Genomic DNA, 21,198 nt, shown 5'->3' with positions numbered 1-21,198 from the left:
GCTTGCTCTGTTTTTCCCTCTGAATCATTTCAGAGTAATTGCAGACATGTTTGTGTGTGTGTGATCAATCGCTCAGTCGTGTCAGACTCTTTTCAACCCCATGGACTGTAGCCTGCCAGGCTCCTCTGTCCAAGGGATTTTCCAGGCAAGAATACTGGGATGAGTTGCCATTTCCTCCTCTAGGGGATCTTCCCAACCCAGGGACTGAACCTGAGTCTTCTGCCTTGGCAGGTGGGTTCTTTATCACTGAGCCACCAGGGAAGCCCCGTTTTCATGAGTGCACCATTTTTAAAAATTTGTAATTGAAACTAAATTTATCTAATAGGATTTATTCTTTCTTGAGCCTTGCACAGAATTACATATTTAAGTTCCCTGAATCTCTCTAATTATTGGTCTAGGGTATAGTACCAAGGAATTTTATTAATCCTAATTTTTAAAATTGTGATAAAATGCATGCAAAATTTATCATCTTAACCATTTTTAAAATATATAGTCAGTAATGTTAAATATATTCACATTGTTATACAACCGTCATCATTATGCATCTCCAGAACACTTTTCACCTTAAAAACTGAAGCTCTGCACCTACTAAACAATAATTCCCCATTCCTCCTTCTCTCCTGCCTGTTGCAACAATCATTCTGTTTCCATCTTTACGAATTTGACTATTCAAGGTACCTCATATAAGTGGAACCAAGTGGACATATACAGGGCTTTTTTGAGGGAAGGGTCAACTAGCTTATTTCACTTAACAACATGTCTTCAGGGTTTAACAATGTTGTAGCTTGTGTCAGAATTTCCTTCCTTTTTAAGGCTGAACAATATCCCATTGTGTGTATGGGATATCTTTTTTTATTCATTAATCTTTCCATGAACCCTTGGGTTGCTTCCACATTTTGGCCATTGTGATTAATCCTGTTATGAACTTGTGTGTACCCTGCTTTAAATTTGGGTGGGAAGGTGGTATAAACCCACCAGTGGAATTGCTGGATCATCTAACAAGTCCATGTTTAGTCTTTTGAGGAAGTGTCACACTGTTTTCCATAGAGGCTGCACCATTTTAAAATTCAATCAGCAATCCACAAGGATTCTAATTTCTGTATACTCTCAACAACACATTACTTTCTGGGGTTTTTTTCCTTTTCTTTTCCTTTTTCTCCCCTTAATAGTAGCCATTCAAATTGGTGTGAAATTGTATCTCACTGTGGTTTTGATTTGCATTTCCCTAATGATTAGTGATGTTGAGCATATTTTCATGTGCTTGTTGGCTATTTGTATATCTTTTTTGGAGAAATATTTGTTCAGGTCTTCTGCCCATTTTTGAATTGGGTCATTTCTTTTTTTGTTGTTAAGCTGCAGGAGTTCTTTATATATTCTGAATATCAACTTTTTATCAGATATGACTTGTAAAAATTTTCTCCCATTCTGTGGGTTGCCTTTTCACTGTATTGATTGTATCATTTTATGCATAGAAGTTTTAAATTTTGATGTAGTCAAATTTATATATTTTTTCTTTTGTTGTCTGGGATTTTAGTGTCATATCTAAGAAATGACTGCTAAATCCAATGTCATGAAGCTTTCCTCCTATGTTTTCTTCTAAGAGTTTTAGGTTTTAGCTCTTACATTTAGGTTTTAGCTCTTGTCTTTAATACATTTAGTTAATTTTTGTGCACAGTTGGGTAAAAGCCCAACTTAATTCCTTTGCATGTGAATATCCAGTTTCCCCAGCATCACTTGTTGGAAGGCCTGTTCTTTCCCCACTGAATGATGTTGGCATCTTACTAAAAATCATCTGAGCATATATGTTCTCTACTGGGTTCTCTATCACATTCCACTGGTGTATATATCTCTTCATGCCAGGACCACATTATTTTGATTAATGTAGCTTTATAATAAGTTATGAAATCAGGAAGTATTGAGACATTCAACTTTAGTTTTCCTTTTCATATTGTTTTGGCTATTCAGGGTCTCAAAAATTCGTATGTATTTTACAATGGGTTTTTTCTTTTTATGCAAAGAATACCATTAAGATTTTGACAGACTGAACTGATCTATACATTGCTTTAGGTAGTGTTTGACATCTTTATAATATTAAGTCTTCCAATCCACAAGTACAAAATTTCTTTTTATTTATTTGTGTATTCTTTTAATTCCTTGCAACTATGTTGTGTACTTTTCAGTATACAAATCTTGTACCTGCTTGCTTATGTTTATTCTGAGGTATTTTATTATTTTTATGCTATTGTAAATGGAGTTATTTTCTTAATTTCCTTTTCAGAATGTTCATTGTTGGGGTATAGAAATGCAACTGATATTTGTGTGTCAATTTCTTGCAACTTTGCTGAATTTGTTTATTAGTTTTAGTGGGTTTTTTGTGCAGTCTTAGAGTTTTCTACATATAAAATTATGTTGTCTGCAAACAGAGATAATTTCACTTCTTCCTTTCCCATTTGAATGCTTTTTATTTCTTTTTATTTCCTAATTGCTCTGACTAGGACTTCTAGTTCTATGTTGAATAAAAGTGCTAAGAGTGGGCATCCTTGTCATGTTCCAGATTTTAGAGGAAAAGCTTTCAGTCTTTCACCATTGAGTGTGTTAGCTGTAGGCTTTTCATATATGACCTTTATTATTTGACAATTACACATGACCATATTATTTTCATATATGACCTACATTCATATGTGATCTTTATTGAGATAGCTTCCTTTTATTTCTAGTTTATTATTTTATTATGAAAAGAGTTGGATTTTGTCAAATGCTATTTCTGCATCAGTTGAGACGAATATATGCTTTTCTTCCTTGATTTTGTTAAAAGCAAATGGTAAACAGTCTGTTCTCTTGTTCTTTGATTAAGAAGGTAAAACAAGTTTCTATAACAGCAAAATATATAACCTGCCCTCAAAAAAATAACCATTTATAAACCTCTAATGAAATGACAGATCTTCTAGGCAACAATCATCAGTGGATCCTAAAACCCTTAGATGAAAGGCTGAGAGAAAAATTAAGTTGACAATCCCTGAACCCAGTCATCACTGAAATCAGCATAACCAGACATTATGTGCTTCAAGAAATGATGCCAAACAAGTACACTACAAAGTATTTCTGCTGAAATAAACTGAACCTATATCTAATCAAGCCTCTAGGTCTAATTACCAATCCATAAGAAATACAAGAAAAGGAACAGGATAAGCAACACGACAATGAAAGCAATCTGCCAAATCCACAGAATGTGGCACATTCTGCAAGGATGATAAATGCTCTGGTTTCACTAACAAGACCATTAAACAAAAAAGGAGGACAGATAAATAAAATAGAATAAAAGAGGCTTGTGAGTCACAATGATTTACAATGTGTAGACCTTATTTGGATGCCAGTTCAAACCAACCAACCATGAAAATGACATCATTGATACTGTTAGAAAAATGTGAATAATGAGTAGGTATCAAATGATACTAAGGTTTACTGCTAATTTTGTTAGGTATGCTAATAGCATGGTTATGTTTTTTAGAAGTCTTTATCACTTTGTGTTGCATAGCAAAGTATTTACTGGTGAAATGATATGGATTCTTGGATTTGCTTTAAAATACTTCAAAAATAAATAGATAAATAAAAACAAGTGCATAGATGAGAAATAAGAATGGTATAAAGCTAGACTATATATATATATAGAGAGAGAGACAGACAGACAGAGGTAGACAGAGGTTCATTATACTATCTATTCTTTTTTCGTACATATTTGAAATTTTCCATAATAAGTAAAACAAAATTTAAAACAAACAACAGCAAGAAAAACCCTCTGATGTGGATGGGTCCTGGAGCATCAGAGAGTGGGCATCTGTGTCAAAGTTCAGATCTGCTACTAACTAGGGCTCTGGGCATCAGCTGTTTTATTCTTAGAGCGAAAAGCTGGATTTGGACTTCTAAAAGTCTCTTCCAATCCTAACATATTATGACTCTGTTACTCTGAAATCCCCATCTCTGGTTCCTTCTCAAGAATCCTTTCCCAACGAAGTAACTGTAAGTGAGATAGGAGTTTCCTCTAACTCTCCCAAGACTACTCTCTCTGAGTATATGACATGCCTAGTTCACTTTCTATTCACTCATACAGAGAAAGCACCACAACTAATTTCTGTATACCTAAGTCATTCAGCACTTGCTCTACCCCATATATACATCTGCTTCTGTTTTATGTGTACATATACATGTCAGTGTTGTAAGTCGGGGGCTGTAAACTAGGACACTGTCAACCCAGCATATGGGTGTTTGCTTAATCACCCTGATGACTTAGCACATGGTCAACAGGCAGCAAACATATACGATCATAATACTACAGTGTAAATAGTGACTTTTCCAAGCACTCTGTTGCAGCTGGCCTAACTGTCCATAGACAGAACACAAAAACCTGTATATTCTGGCTTAATTTGCTTCTTTTCCTCCTGCCCAACATTATGATTAGTCATTTGGTGGACTGTATTTCCAGGGATGAGAAATGTGATTTAAGGAATAAGTAAAATAGCCCACTCGATATTGATTTAATCTACAAGATTTCTCTTTTCCCTCATGAAATCAGAGTGTATGACCCTCTTTCCCGAGTAAGGACAGCAAACGTCTCCAATTCTGTCTTTTAGATAACTTCTAAAAACCAAGTAGTGACCATATGAAAGCTTATGTGGATTTCTTTTTTATTTGGGGTGGGGGGTGGGGTGAAGAGAAGGAATGAGACAGATGGCTGTGTTATGACTGTTTGGCCTATTCCAACAGAATCATCTTATTTTGCCTATATGTAAATTTGCTCATAGATAAATTTTCTCTAATCTATCCTCTCAACAACTCTAGAGTGACCTGATCTAAGGGAATCAACCACTACAGGTTAGTGATAAAGGTTAGTGAATACAGCAGAATATTCTTTAAAAAAAAAAAAAAAAAAAAAAAGGACCATAAATTTCCAACACAGATTGCAAAAGAAAAGCCCTGAACTTTTGCAAGTGACCTCACAGGGCTATGTTGCTCAAATAGTACTTTGCTTACTGAACTGCATACAAACTTCTCAGCTCACATTCTATACACAGGCTAAGGACAGTTCCTACTTTTAGGGATCTGTTACAAGTAACCAGTGAAGTAATATACATGAAGTGTTTAACACAGCACCTGGGAGCAGTTGGCACACAAGATGGTTCTTGTAGGCACTCCCTTATACCCCTTGAACTCCCTAGAAAGAAGACATTTCAATAAACATTTATTGAATTAATATACTGAATGATATCATGAGGATGATAAGTTGTTCAATAACCGTGAACAAATAGAGGCTTTCCCTTAACCCAGTCATATAACTTGTCAGCGAGTTTTACACCAAGTGTTAAGCTACAGAATGCCCCAGCATAGAACTTTAAAATCAAATAACTCAATTTTTAAATTTTAACAGGTAGAGTTCATAAAAGGAAGGCCCATTTATTCAGATGAATCAAAGATGAATCTAAGATATAATCATATTTTATGTGTACCAGTCATTCACCCTAGAATCAAAGCACTCACCACATATCTCATTAACCCTTGTAACACCCACAAGAGGCAGGTAGATGTCAGAGATGATCCCCTTGTTATTGATGGAGAGAGAGCCTGAGGCCCAGGACAGTGAAGGGACTTGTCAGAGGCCACATCAAGTGAGTGAGTAATGGGGCAAGAAACGGAACTAAATTCTCCTCTTCATCCTCAGTGCACTATTAGGTTTTACCGCGAAGTTGCCTAACATCTCAGTTACTTTTTATTCTAAAATCCATTTTTAGATAAACCCTCCTCTTTTAAGAAAATTAGCCAAGAGGACATGATTCAATAACTAAGTTAGAAAAAATGTAAATCTATTAGGTTTTTTTGTTTGTTTTGTTTTAATGGTTCCATGATGACGGTTAACAAGTCCAGAGAAGAAAATGGAAACAAACGTTGGTTCAAAAACAAACTACTTCATAAGGCAAATCGCTGCCTTTTAGGGCAATTAATGTGAACTCTAATTTGCAACTGAAAACAGAGAACTTGGTTTTGAGTTTCCAAAGAGAACTGTAGAGGTTGAGCATATTTATATTTCTTCATTGATTCTCCTAAGATTCTACCTGGGGAGTGGTGGGTAAAGGAACTCTTCTTTTTTTTTTTTTTTTTTTTTGACATATGAGTTCTTTTTATTTTGGGGATATTAATGCCTTATCAGATATGTGGCTTGCTGATATCATCTGTCAGTTGCCTTTTCTTTCTTTCTTTTTTGCTGTGCAGAGCTTATTATTTTGTTGTGGTCCCACTTGTTTACTTTTTTTTTTTTTTTATTAGTTGGAGGCCAATCACTTCACAACATTTAAGTGGGTTTTGTCATACATTGATATGAATCAGCCATGGATTTACACGTCTTCCCCATCCCAATCCCCGCTCCCACCTCCCTCTCCACCCGATTCCTCTGGGTCTCTTCTTAACTGACGCATTAGAACAAAGATTACCAGAATTTTCAGGTATTTTCATCTCCACATTTCCCCAGAAACCTGCAGGATGAGTAGTTACGGTTTTAGTATCCCTTGACTGAAAATAAAGACGAAATGACCAAAAGCTCCTATGAATTCGGGGGCATTCTCAATGAACTAGTATTTACTCCCCCTATCTCCCCACACCAGGAAAAAACCTACGCGCTGCGGAAAGCGTGCTGGATGGACAGGTTCCCTCCCCTACGCCCGCCAGGAGCGCCCAGGCGAGGACCCCGAAGTCCGGGGCGCAGCGCCAGAAATTTGGGGTTTCCGTTCGCTCCATCGCTGGAGTAATGGGAGAAAAACGGGCTCACAGAGTCAACCACTCCATTTCCAAATGGATTCTCTGAATGAGAACGAGGAACTCGGTGCCAGGGCCTTGCAGCCCCGCACGCCTCAGCCCCCGCTCCCCAGCGCCCCCGCGCTCGCCCCGGCGGCGCCGTGTCTGCGAGTCCCCGCCGGGGCTCGGCGCCCAGACCGCCCCGCGGAAACCCGCGCCCGAGCGCGCGCCGCACGCCAGCGGCCAAGGGCGGGCAGGCTCTCGGTTCCCGGAGGAGTAGTTCCTAGTTTCCAGTTTCCTTCTCGACACGATTTCACCCTCGGGGTCTTCCACGGGGACTGGATGGTAGCCGCGCCCCAGGCTGGGGAAATCCGCGCCCGCGCCGGGCTCGGTCTATCCGGCCTTGTGTGGCTTATTCCTACCCGGAAACTTCGAGTCGCGTGGGCCCCGGCAGGGACTTTGGAGGGAGAGAGTCTAAGAGGCTTCTCTTACTCTTCTGGGCAGTGTGATGGGCCCACTCCAGGCCCTCTCTGGCTTCGGAGCAGTTCGGCCAGAACCTCAGACACACCCGGTGGCCGCGGAAGCGCAGAAGGGATGTTTGGCCGGAGCCTCTGGCCTTCTCTCCACCTGCAGACCTTCAGAATCCAGGCCTATTGTGCCTGAGGCTCGCGATCCTCGTTGCCTTCTTCCCAAAGGAAGGTTGGGACTTCGAGCCTGGACCCAGATTGTAGGGATTCTAGCCTCTGCCCCCCGCCCTCCTCAGCTCCACCTGAGCAAGGTACTGACCCTCGCTGCTCCTCAGCTTCTCTGTGAAGCGGGAGTTTTCAGAGCACCAACCGCAGAGGGTTGTTGTGAGAACGATATGAGATAAAGCATTGACAGCCTTGGGGCACAAGGCTTGTTCTTATGTCGGGGGCTGCTTGGCAGAGATCAACAAGCTCGGTATATAAGGACTCATCCAATAGGCAGATATTTCTTGACCCTGTATGCCAGGACCTAACCTGAAACTAGAAAGAAAGCAGAGAATGTAGCAGGCAAAAGTAGCTGTCCCCTTGGAGCTTGCGTGGCTGGAGGGGTAGGGCCAGGGAGGGTTGGGGAGAGGGCAGGGGGTGATCTTACACTGCAAGAAGATAGGGTGTACCATGTGAGAACAGGCAGTGGGACCCAGATGCACCTTTAAACAAGGCAGGCAGTTGAGCAAAGTGAGGGTAGGCAGGGAGTCATCGGAGAAGGTGGTCCAGCTAGAGGGAAGATCACAATGGACCTACTATCCAATTTGCTTCTAAATCCTCTCACGCCCTTCCCACTTTCTGGACACCGCCCCCCCCCCCCACCTCAGCAAGCATGTGGCCCTGAGACCCCTCTCTAGGGAGCTCTGCCTAAGGAAATAAGCTGGGTAACTGAAGGGAAGCCAAATTCTAGCACCAGTTCCAGCCTACTGTATTTGTCAAATGCCCCCTCTCCATCCCACCTCACAGTCTGCAGCCCATCCTTACATATCATCAAAAGAATTTCCCTGATAGAATCATAAAGCTGGAAAATTCACATTCTTGAATCCATCTTCCCCTTCTCCCTTTCCATGGAAGATGGTGGTGCTGACACAAACCAAACAGAAGTGCCCCCTACCCCACCCCACCCCCAGAGCTCTCAGGAGGACCAGTGACTGCACAGCTCCAAGACACTGTACACAGAAACATCAATAACAGAGGAACAACTTCAGCGGATGCTACATTCTTCTTCACACTGCACCACTACAAAGAGAGAATGGCTTCTAAAAGCTAGGTAAGGCACAAGGCATATATGCACCCTTACCAGTCAGGCTGACTATGCACTATCAATCTCATATAGCCATAGAAATCACTACCATTTACTGTGCTCTTCTTGTATGATTAGTGTTTCGAGTGTATTCACTTATTTAATATCATTGGTAACCCTATGAGGTAGTATCTACCTTCATTTTACAAGAATACTGAGGTTTAGAGCAGTTAAATGACTTGCCCCAGGTCACAGAGCTAGGGTTTTGTTGTGAGTTCCTTCATAATAAAATTAATATTTATTGAGTGCCTTCCATGTGACAGACACTATTCTAAGTACTGGAGACACAGCAATTAAAAAAAAAAATTAATCCCTGCCCTGCTGTATGTGATCGTCATTCTTGTGGAATAAGAGAGAAAAGCAAATACAGGATATGAGAAGTAAAGTACAGAGCAGAAAACTGAAGCAGGGAAGAGGAGGGGATGCAGTCACCATGATAAACAGGGGGTCAGGGAGAACGTCACCCAGAGGGTGATACTTGAGAACAGGACAGAAGCAAACAATGACTTTGTGAAGAAAAGTGCTCCAGGACTTCCCTGGTAGTCTAGTGGTTAAGAATCCACCTGCCACTGCAGGGGACGAGGGTTCAAATCCTGGTCTGGGAAGATCCCACACGCCATGGGGCAACTAGTCCGTGGGCCACTACTGAGCCCGGGCACCCCAGAGCTCACACTCCTCAAAGAATAGCTCCTTGCTCACCGCAACTAGAGAAAGCCTGAACACAGCAACAAAGACCCAGCACAGCCAAGACTAAATAAATATTTAAAAAAAAAAAAAAAGAAAAGTGCTCCAGACAGAGGGCACAGCAAGTGCAAAGACCCTGAGGCATGACTAATAGGAAGAGCAGGGTGGCTGGGGAGAGAGAGCTTGGGCCAGAAGACAGGGAGAGAAGGGTCAAGGAGGGGTAGTCACTCAGGGTGCAGACTCCGAAGGACATAGGCTGTGACCCTGGGTGAGGTGGGGAGGCCCTCCGAACTCCCCCCTAGAACAGGGTCGCTCTGGCTGCTGTGCACTGCAAGGGGACAAGACAGAAATATGCAGAGCGATTGAGAGGTTGTCATAACAACTTCGGTCCGAGAAGATGAAGGTGTGGACTAGCAGAGGTCGGATTCTGAGGATACATGGAAGAATGAGGCTCAATGTTTTCCAGTAGGCTCCAAACGGAGTGTGGAGGGAAGAGGACTCAAGGATGCTGCCAAGGTTTTGGCCTGAGCACCTCCTGGGGGGAAAAATAACCGACTTGCTCTTAAGGAGGGAGTAGGTTTGGGGACAAAGCTTTCCAACAAGCTACATTTGAGTATGTTGTAAGCCTTTGGGTGGAGATACAAATGCGGCAGGCAGTGCAATAAACAAAGCCGGAGGTTGGAGCTTAGGGTAGTTCCGGCTGAAAATATGTATATTTTAAATGGGGGGAGGCTGGAGGTGCTGTTAACTGCCAGAGATCACTTAAGGGGTGAGGGCAGCTGGGGAAAAGAGGGCCAGGTGTGTCTCTACTTTCCCCACTTCGGCAGAACTGATGAGCGAGGGAGAAAAAGAGCACAGCCTCGGAGATTGGCTTGCTAGGTGTTTCCACTGTTGAAGCTCTGCCCGCTCAGCTAGACAGAGATAATCCTCGCTGAGGCAGCTAGGAGGAAGCAAGAGAATGGGGCGCCCCACTGGGTATGAAACAGCCAGAAGTTCAGGTGTCCACGATGCCCCGCAAGTCACTAAATCTCTCATGTCAGTACACTCCCGCTGTAAAATGGGGATACAAATACTCTCTTGGGCTTCCCTGGTGGATCAGCTGGTAAAGAATCCACCTGCAATGCGGGACACCCGGTTGGATCCCTAGGTTGGGAAGATCCCCTAGAGGAGGGCATGGCAACCCACTCCAGTGTTCTTGCCTGGAGAATCCCCGTGGCCAGAAGAGCCAGGCGGGCTACAATCCATGGGTCGCAGAGTCGGACCCGACTGAGCGGCTAAGCGCAGCACAGAACACGCTCTTACTGAGTAGCAGTCTGGGTTGCGTGTGCGAAAGTAACCCAGAAAACCGACCCTTGCCTCCTTCCTGTTACTCAGGGCTCTCCCCAGCATTGCACGTCCTATCTCTCTCCACGCATTGTCCCCTCTTCGTACACGCCTCCCCAGTGCAACACTGGTACAAAATGAGTTTTTCGGGAAAGCGTCAATGAAACCAGAAAAGAAGAGTGGACTCCAGAGCCCAGAGCGGACGCCTGGGTACCGGAGCAAGCCCGCAGTTCACCCGCCTTAAAGGGCAGGGATCGCGAGCACCGAATCTGGTGCGGAGCCTCTGCGGCGTGGCTCTGCCTCGAGCCTGGAGAGGAGACGCGGTCCCCGACACCACCCACTCAGCGCTCGGACACACAGCCCCTGCGCGAGCGCCTTCTTCTACCCGCAGACCAGGCGGGAGGGGTCCTGGCGCTTCCGCCCAGCAGCGAGGGGCGCAGAGCCAGCCGCGGTTCTCCTGGACCAGCTCCGGGAAGCTGGCGGCCGTCGCGCTGGGGCTGTGCCGCCGCCTGGACGCGGGGTGCCGGGGTCCTGACGAGGACCGGGAGGCGGGTGCGCAGGGGACCTGGGGACCGCGGCGCCCCGGCTTCCGCCGCGCCCGCCTGGGCGCACCGGGAAAGGCGCTCTGGCTGCGGATATATATATATCCGCAAATATATGCTTTGCGGAGATATATATATATATATATATATATATATATATATATTTTTTTTTTTTTTTTTTAAAGAGGGACTCCTCTCCTACTGCGGTCCTCAGATTTCTAAAGGGAAGGAGAACCCAGATTTCCTGTAGACAGTCATCCGAGGAATATCGTGTAGGACCCTCTCTGATCTGACACCAGACGGTTGTTCTGGTAGAAGCAGCCCGGGCCCCCAGGAGCCATAGAACCTGCCCGAGAGACTAGAACGTCCGGCGAACTCAAACCTTGGGACCGTTTCCCGTGCCCGCGGGTGAAATCCTCGTGCTGAGGATCTCACACGTTACTGTAGAAATTCATTAAACCAAATTTACAAGGCATCTCTTCAATACCTTCCAGCGAAATGGGCCTAGCAACAATGGCTCAATCTAGCAACAGTGGAGGAATTAATGTAGGTGCTTGGCGCAGTGGTTCTTCAACTTCGGAGGGTCACAAATTTCTTCAACATTGGACGCAGGCTATGGATCCTAGCTTGAAAACACACACCACTTTGGGATGCATGTTTGACATTTCAGGAACACACACACAACACACACACACACCTCTCTCCTCTATCACACCTGGAGCCCTGGATAAGAACGGGTGCCTGACAGAGAGTATGCACGGACTTTGTGATCTCTGTAGAGGAAAAAAACAAAAACAAAACATCTACGGGGTTGTTTGGGTGGTTGTTTTTTTCCTCAGTAACAAGTGGACAACAGCTAATCAAGTGATCAAGTGAGTCTGGTGGATATGAAAGGACACAGACCTCCTGGAAAAGGAAAGATGCAATTAAAATAGAATCTTTCTCTTAGGTTGTCCTGCCCTCTCCAAACCACCAACAAAAAATGTAATTAGAGCAAAAATGTTTTGGAAGGAAGTTAGGAAACAGGGAAGATTTGCTCAAATGTAATGATGACAGTTCTGTAATTTTTTTATTCTGTTAACCAAGATATGTGTAAGTTATAAGCCAAAAAGCTTTGATGGCCTCAGAGAAGCAGTCCATGTGCTGTTTTAGGGGTGGGGGAGAGACGGTAGGTAATGGGGAATGCCTTCCATACTGCTCCAAGGACAGCAGCAGCCCTCCACCATCTCACTGGCCTGCTCGTGGTGTTTTTGTGTAACCGTGGAGGATAACATATCTGTCTTATTTTATTTCACCAGATGGAGAAAATGCAACAATATTTGAAAAAAAACATTTCCTGTCTTTTTGTTCTTAACATAAAAAGTACTTTATGGCTATTTTTTTTTTTCCAGCATATTTTCTCCTCCTCTGGGGCACTTTTTAAAGCCTCAAAGCATATATTTGCAAGGAGTCTTGGATTTTCACAATATTCCTAACTCTCTATAACCAAGACTTGCTGGACCTGCTCCATTAGGGAAACTTGTGTTTTACAAGCTGTAGCTGATAACTGCAATAGCTGAAGCTTTTTTTTTTTTTTTTGAAGGAAAAATTTAAACTTAAAACACTTAGTATTTATGGGCCATCGCTTCTTTTTTTATTACCCATTTAACCATGTCTTTTCTTTGACGCTCATCCAGAGAGACTCTCATCATCCATGGCTAGATCAGAGAAGCCAAAAGGAAAGGTCTTCATCATCTCTAATCTCCATCTCTCACCTCCCTCCAAAGCAGTTTACAATAAAGAGAACTCACTCCCACATCCTGATCCCTGTGCTTCTTTGATCTTCCCCATCATTTTCTTATTAAAAACAACTGCTCTGTTGCCACCACCACCAGTATTAAGTTGTCTGAGTAACTATTTTCATCCTTAAATTTTTAATTTTGAAAATCAAGTCATATATTAGAGTTATTATGGCAAATACAATATCCCCACTTGAAAAACAGGGGAAATCTGTAGAACACAACCTTTTAATTTTCCACCAGTTAGAAAGCACTAAAAATGCTACTTTCTGAATATGGGTCTCTGGTTTTTCCAGTCTGGCTTCTTCCTGTCTCAGTCACACCACCTTCATGGTTTCCTGGATTATTTCTTTCACTGAACAGTAATTAAAAATGAGCAAATATTAAATTTCATACCCATCAACAACCACTTTAAAATGTGCATTCTGTAACAAGTTACCAAACTCCGCCAATGATGCAATATACCACCAAATTCCAGTGAAACAAAATAATTTGAATAAGCCTTCAGATTTCACAGCTTTAGAATTTAGTAACTATACGTTTCCTCTTTACAAATGAGGGGGATCAAATAATTTAGCAAACAAAACATGCAAAACAAAGGTTAAAAAGCTTATGCCATAGATTTTATACATAAAGATTATAATCAAATTTTGGGAAAAGGGTATTAACATTAAGTTAAGTCGCTCAGTCGTGGCTGACTCTTTGTGACCCCGTGGTATAACTATAGCCCACCAGGCTCCTTCATCCATGGGATTCTCCAGGCAAGAATTAGTCAAAGTTAAAAAAAAATGCACAAAGCAAGGTTCTTTAGATCTTTATATGATACCTAGACTTGTATACAAGTCTATAGGGAATTCTTTCATTCACAGTTAGACATATACCTCCAGATTCTGAATTCCAGGGTCCCTAAGATCATGAGTACTTTCCACTTAGAATTATCTTCCTCCAGGAAATATGTTCTCATCCTACAGCTTTCACCAGGTGGGGTGGCTGGGTCAGGAGCTGTTGCTACAATTCCCTCAGCCACATTTTGTCCTTTCAGCAGAGCACTGATTGGATATTCCTGCCTTTGCTCAGACAACTGTGAGTCTTCCCTGATACAGTGTAAAGTGTAGCAGGAAAGGGATTACATCTGTTTTGATCAGTATTGTATTCCAATACTTACTAAATATTTAATGAATTAATAGTAGAATTGATAAGGGTCTTTTTGTTAAACCTACAGAAGCGAAGAGCAAGAAACAAAACCAGAGATGAATTCTTTCCATCTCTTTCATTCAATCTAATGAGGAAACCTCATGAGTAAAAGGAGGGCTGGGTAACAACTGGCCAGACACCTGAGTTTAACACCCAGCTCAGATACATACCAGCTGTGTGACTTTGGAGAAGTTACTTAACCTCTCTGAAGCTCATCTCCTTTTCTGCAGAACAGGTATAATAAAGCCCACCTTGTAGGATTGTTTCAAGAACTTACAAATACAGAAAACACATGACACATGTAGGCAATCTATAAACAAACATTATAGAAACAACAAGGACCTACTATAGAGCACAGGGAATTATATTCAATATATTGTAATAACCTAAAATGGAAATAATCTGAAAAAAGAATATATATATAACTAAATCATTTTCAGTTCAGTTCAGTCGCTCAGTCATGTCTGACTCTTTGCAACCCCATGGACTGCAGCACGCCAGGCCTCCCTGTCCATCACCAACTCCCAAAGTTTACTCAAACTCATGTCTATTGAGTTAGTGATGCCATCCAGCCATTTCATCCTCTATCGTCCCATTCTCCTCCCACCTTCAATCCTTCCCAGCATCAGGGTCTTTTCCAATGAGTCAGCTCTTTGCATCAGGTGGCCAAAGTATTGGAGTTTCAGCTTCAGCATCAGTCCTTCTAATGAATATTCAGGACTGATTTCCTTTAGGATGGACTGGTTGGATCTCCTTGCAGTCCAAGGGACTCTCGAGAGTCTTCTCCAACACCACAGTTCAAAAGCATCAATTCTTCAGCACTCAGCTTTCTTTATAGTCCAACTTTCACATCCATACATGACTATTGGAAAAACCATACCCTTACCTAGATGGACCTTTGTTGGCAAAGTAATGTGTCTGCTTTTCAATATGCTGTCTAGGTTGGTCATAAATTTCTTCCAAGGAGCAAGCATCTTTTAATTTCATGGCTGCAGTCACCATATGCAGTGATTTTGGAGCCCCCCAAAATAAAGTCTGCCGCTGTTTAAAACTAGCATATTAAAAATTGAATGTGACCAAAGTTAGCACATTAAAATTAACTATACTTCAGTTTTAAAAAGGTTTGATTTAAAAAAACATTATTATCATTCATTCATTGATTGTGAGTCTGCTATGAGCACTGGGGATACAAAGATGAATAAGCCAAAACCCTTCCTCAAGACATCAGTCTCCTAAGTAATACGGCAAAGGTGGTATCAGAGACAATCAAAAGGAATTATTGGAGCAACTCAGGGGAGAGAAGGGTACAATCCAAACAGAGGGCATATGATTAGAGACACAGGGTCTAAACACTATGGCTTATGAAGATGACCACAATAGGCTGGCTTCCCATTTACTGCAAAGTGAGCCCCCAGTTTACTACAGTCACTGATGGGAACCCATTTAAAATCACACTCACATACACTGTCTGCTCTCTGACCTCATCTGGTACTACTTCCTTTGCTCTTTCTGCTCCTGGATGTGCTAAGCACACTACACCTTAGGGCTCTGGACAGGCTGCTCCTTCTGCCTAGATTTTCTTCCTGTTTATCCATGCCTCACCTCCTTTCCTGTCTTTGCTTTAATGTCACCTTTTCAACAAAGCCAGCCTTGATCAGCCAATCTAAAATCACACTCCTCCCAGATGCTATAAAATGTGCTTGCTTCTTATGTTCATCTTCTACTGTCACCACCCACCCCCTTCCATATAGTTTTGTTCCCCAAGGTATGCCAAGTGCCTAGCACTTGGGCTGGCACACGCTAGTGTCAAAGGAGTGAATCAAGTGTGGCTGGAATGTGAAGTCAGGGCAGGAAGCGGAGAGGTAAAGCTGGAGAGATGTATGGAGGCTTGAATGCTGCAGCGAAAAGCTGAGATTTTTATCTGGTAAGTAAGGGGAAGCCATTAAAGGTGAGCGGCATGTTTAGATCTGCTTTTTAGATAAGTCACACAGGGAAAGGATTTGAAGAGAATAGTGGCCAAGCCTTAGTGTTAACAGCCTACAGAAGCAAGTGAGCTAGAGAGTAAGACAGAAAAGTCTTATGTAAGAGCAGTAGAAATAAGAAAAAAAGGGAGGGATATATCTGAGACAGAATCAGGTGGCTAAATCTGGCAGTACTTGATAACTGAGTTAAAGTGGAGGGAGAGAGAGAAAAAAGACTCAAAAATCACTCCCCCGTGCAGCATGTGTGACTGCTCAGTGAGGTCTAGAATATGGAGAGGGAGAAGGGTAGTGGTGGGGGGAGGGTGGGAGGGGTGATGAGTTCTTTCCATATATATCCATACATAGTGGTCCCAATGTCATTGTGGAAGAGGAAATTTGGAGCCTAGGAGAGAGGTTTAGATCAGAGATATTCTTTCTACCTAGTGAAAATGCCATTACTTTTAAAAGGAGAACAACTTTCATTTCACACACCCAAATTTACTTCCTAAGCAACAAGAATTAAAACACAGCTATGTTTCTTAAAATTTCATATAATTACATAAATATCTCTGATTTTTCCACCAGATAGCAAAGAAAATCTTTGTTGTTGGTTTTTAATTTACTCTTACTCCAGATTTCACTTATTGTTAGGAGATGTTTCAGCTAACTGCCCTGAGAAAATAATAATTTCTTCCCCACCCCCACCCCCTCAAATTACCTTGTTTGGTTGTGAAATAACTAGTGGTATAATACAGAGAACATACCCTTTCATTTTGTAAAAGTGTAAGGGGGAAGTTAAAGAAATTCAAAGGCAATATTATATATGCAAAACAAATTTGAGGAAATACTTTCAAAATGACATGTAATTAGTTACTGGAAGTTACTATCACAACATATGATTGAAACAAATTGCTTTATGAGCTTTTCTTTCTCTCCAATCAAACCTCCATATAAATATAAAGCATGAAAGAAGGGACAACACTACATTGTCACTTAAAATTACAAACAAGAGGAAGTGTAAATTGTCTCACTTCAATAATGATAATAATTTATTGAGCACTTGCTTTGTGCCAGGCACTGTGCTAGGCAGTTGTCCAAGATTTACCTGATTTCCTCTTGAAAAAACAACAAAACAGGACTTAGACAGTTGAGCAACTTGCTAAAGGTCACTTTGCTATCAAGTGGCGAAATCATCTTTTAACAAAGGGGAAATAAAATTCTTTTTTCTTCCCAAGATCCAATTATTAGTTGCAACTTGCCTTGACCTGTTCCAGATGGGCCCTGTGAAAGCACTGTATGTGAAGCAGTCTAACTGGTTCACAGGTTGCTGCTATACCCAGCACGTAGCAGGGCATCACTTAAAAATATGTATAATGTATAATAGCTTTGTTATATAAATAAATGACATGGATGGGCTAAGCCCATATAAGTTGCCCCACAGTGTTTGTAATAACTGTTTTCACTACCTCAGTATTCTGAAACAGCATCTTTCTAAAGGTGAATTTATTATTTAGGACTCTGGAGATAATGTTTTTAACTCAACAGACAGCAACTAGCCACAACCACGGAAAACAAGTGCCCAAGCACACACATTGGATTGTTAGCTGGGCCTGGTTTACACAGACTCCCAAGCTCATCCCGGAGAGCCAGCGCAGAGCCCTGGCCCTACAGTTTGGATGAACTGATTCCAGCCAAGTTATCCACGGATTAGAAGTGAGATGGATGCCATTGTCAGTTGTTTTTTTTTAAACCAGCTGCGTCCTAGACTGTGTTAATAAGCTAGCATCGGTGGTCCCTTACCTTAACCTCATAAACTGCGCGGAGGACTTTTCTCCTCAAAACCAAACTACCAAATCAGCGCTCCTCCTGCTTTCTATTTTGGATTGCGATTCCCGCGGCCCTTGTAATTCGCTGAATATTTCGCGGACCCGCTAGTTCAGTTTTACCCTTGCAAGGCGGTAAACACCCGCTTCCCAGCCCCTCTCCTTCCCGGAACATCAGCACCCCCGCCACCAGCACGTGCAACCTTTATTTCTTTAGAACGCCTCCTATTTGTACCAGTGACCTCAAAATCCTTTTTAACCCCCCGCCCCCCTTCCACAGCATCGCTGGGCTCCGAACCCCACCGCCGAAAGTGAAAGCCGGCGCGGGGCCCAGCCGCCGCCTCGGAGCGCGCGCGCGGGGTGGGGGCGGGGCGCGAGGACGTCCTTCCATCACGTGACGCGCGGCTGACCAATCCCAGCCCCGCTGCGCCGCGCGCGCTGTCTGGGCCTGGGAAGCTCTTCTCTGTCAATGCAAGTTGTCTTTTGGACTGTTACCGCCTAAACGCGGTGTAAAGAGGGCTTGCACCTTTTTCCGCCTCAGGTTCCCCGACTCCCCACACCTCCTGTGAACGTGGAGAGTCGGACGTCCCGAACTCGGGGCTCCTGGACACCATCCACAATTACTTTCATCATCCGCTACCTACTTAATGCGGGAAAGAACACTTTTAGGTGTAAGTCCCCAGGTGGGCCCAGGAAGGACTTTGGCCTCAGTTCTCTCTAGAGTTTGTTTGCTGGGGAGGGAGCTAGGACTGTACGCCTTGTTCCTCCAAAGCAGAAGAGCAAAGTTATAGTTAGAAGGAATCCGAAGCCTTTGGGCCCCAACTTGCGACCCGGAGAGTCTCCCTGTCGCCACCTTTCCTAATTTGAGAGCGGCGACCCGTGAGCCCTTGAAAAACAGCAGATAAATGCAGACGTCAGCCCTTCTTTACAATATTTTAAATGACTGAATCTTTTTCTCCACTGGAATCTTAGTGCTTAATTCGGCATCTCAAACAATTTCAAAGAACTGGAGACCCAATAGATTAAAAAGTTTTGTCCTTTCCAAGACTTCTGGGAGGCTTAACTGTAGCTTCACGGTTTTTGCTCTCAGTATCTACCACGAAACAAAAGCCAGCTTTCCCGAAGTGAATGACAATAGGAGAACTGGTTTAATCCTCCTTGGGTCAGGCAACCCCCCCCCCCCCCCGCCCCCGGCCCCCAGCCCAAGCCCTCCTTCACACTTCAACCTGCCCTTAGGTATGTTTGTGTAATCAGAGACTGATTGTAGCCGTCTCGTCGCTCCTCCCGAGGAAAGCTTAGTTGGCATTCACTGAATGCTTGTTTTCTATGTTAATCTAGGCCAGCAGGGAAGATGCCACTTGGAAAACAGCCGGGTTCCTGCTGGACGTCTTCAGGAGCGCGCCGAGCTGCGCAGGTGTGCGAGTTTTGACTGCCGTGAAGAGGGTGACGTTACAAGGTCTTTAAAACGTTACATTTGAGATTTTAGGAAATACAGTTTCCAAGACTACGATGGCGCTATATATATATATATGTATATATTGTATATATATATATATACAAAGCTAGGATTTTAGTGAAGAGACTCACTCCCGGGGTTAGTAAGAGTGGTGACTTGGAGGCTCTGTTCTTGCGTCATCTGAAACCCTAGCGATGCAGATGGGTAGCTCTCCGGCATTTATTATTCGGTATTTTAAAACGGTGTCGAAAGGCAGACGTTAGAATTGATTATTTCAGTTTGTTTGAAGGACAGAATTCCGTGTCCAACGTGTAAGGGTAAATGAAATGCAGAATCGGATACACCTATTTTTGGAGTGCTGAACTTACCGAATTTATGAGTTGTGAAGGGGAGCAAGGATGTCTGCGTTAGCTGAACCAGGGCAGGAGAGTTTATTACTCTCCAGCCACGGAAAAGCTGCGCCCAAAGTTTTACAAAGCTTTGGGTCCGTGGCGAGGGGGGCGAGGAGCGGGAGTGGCTCCGGGGACCGGGCTCCCTTCCGGCCTGCGGTGGACGCAGTTGGGAGTGGAACGTCCACCGGAGACGCCGTGGGAGGCCGGGGGGGGTCGAGGTAAGACACGGCTAAGGGGGGATCTCGCTCGAGACAGGCTTTCTCCCCCAGGGTCTTTTGAAGAAACATTTTCCATGGCGAATTCTACCGAGCTCAGCGTGTGTGCAACTAGCGGCTCTCGATTGTACTCTGTAAGCCTAAAGTGCGTAATTAAAAAAAAAAAAACTCTTGCAGCGAAGCTTCCGCTCGAAGACAAGCGAGGACCTGTGACCGAGCGGAGATAGCTTCTCAATTACGCACCTTTATTTCGTGCTCGAGCTCCTTTAAGTCGCTCACCCCTCAAAAAAGCGGGTAGGAGAATGGGAATTGCCAAAATGTTGTGTTCCTTTATTAGGGGTCCTGCCAACAGGTCTAGAGTACTCTCAACATGGGTTGAATTAGTCATTTTGTCTCGAGGTCCACAGGGCTCCTTCCAGGACAAGCTTCCAGAGAAATCCTTTCCCGGATGCCCTTGCAGTTACAAGCCCCATAAATTACCAAGGGGAGCTTTCTCGGAGATTTCGCAGCTAGGATGACTGGGTGTAGAAACTGTAAGATCAATTTCAGCGCGCGCGTGCCAGGCTTAGGTGGGGAAGGAATTCCCGCGTCCGGGCCCCGAGCCGCGCCTTTCGCCCCAGTCGAGGGGTAGTGGGCAGGTCTCAGGAGCCTCCGCAGACCTCGGAGCATCCCGAAGTCTTGATTATTGTTATTTTATTTACTTATTTATTTTTAGCTGGGAGAGAAGAGGGCCCCTTGACGAGAGGATTAGCGTGCGCTTTTTCTCTCCCGCCTGGCGGACAGCCTAACTCCTTAGCAGCCGCGCACTTCCCTCTTCCCGGTTTTGAAAGCCAGAGAGATGAGTCAAGCTCAAACGCCACAGAATGACAATCTGAGCTTCTCGCCCAGTCTCTTCCAACTTCCCCCAACCCCGCCCCCCGCCCCACTTTCGTTTAGGTCTTGGATTCGAGGCAAGTCTATAGGTTAGTCTTGGTCGGAAGAGAGTCTGGACAGGTGCCATCGGGGGCACATTCTCCTTGGGGGTTAATGAGCCTCTGACTGCGTCTCCCTTTGATAACCTGGCTGGGCACGTGAACTCAGCCATCTCGGTACTGTGGGGGACGGTCCCGTAGAGTTTTTCTTTTTCCCTTTTCTCTTTCAGCGGAGACGTATAGGAAAAAAAAAAAATTTTTTTTTTTAAACTTTAAATATTTTGGTGTATATAGAAACGAAAAACAAATTTCCCAAACGGGAGG

General features: G+C 43.6%; 1 protein-coding gene across 1 annotated transcript in view; it reads left to right on the top strand.

The window, feature by feature from the left end:
* The first annotated feature begins 18,440 nt into the window (after nucleotides 1-18,440).
* PRDM1 (PR/SET domain 1) overlaps nucleotides 18,441-21,198 on the top strand; it is a 105,707-nt gene continuing 102,949 nt past the window's right edge. The window contains exons 1-2 of the mRNA XM_061131934.1: nucleotides 18,441-18,571; nucleotides 19,239-19,314. Coding sequence (XP_060987917.1) covers nucleotides 19,252-19,314 — 63 coding nt within the window. The 5' untranslated portion in view covers nucleotides 18,441-18,571; nucleotides 19,239-19,251. The remainder of the gene's footprint in view (nucleotides 18,572-19,238; nucleotides 19,315-21,198) is intronic.

The sequence above is a fragment of the Dama dama genome, chromosome 28 (genome assembly GCF_033118175.1).
Source record: "Dama dama isolate Ldn47 chromosome 28, ASM3311817v1, whole genome shotgun sequence".
Lineage (NCBI taxonomy): Eukaryota > Metazoa > Chordata > Mammalia > Artiodactyla > Cervidae > Dama > Dama dama.
The sequence above is the reverse complement of the archived record's forward strand: the minus strand, read 5'-3'. Positions and strand labels throughout refer to the sequence as shown.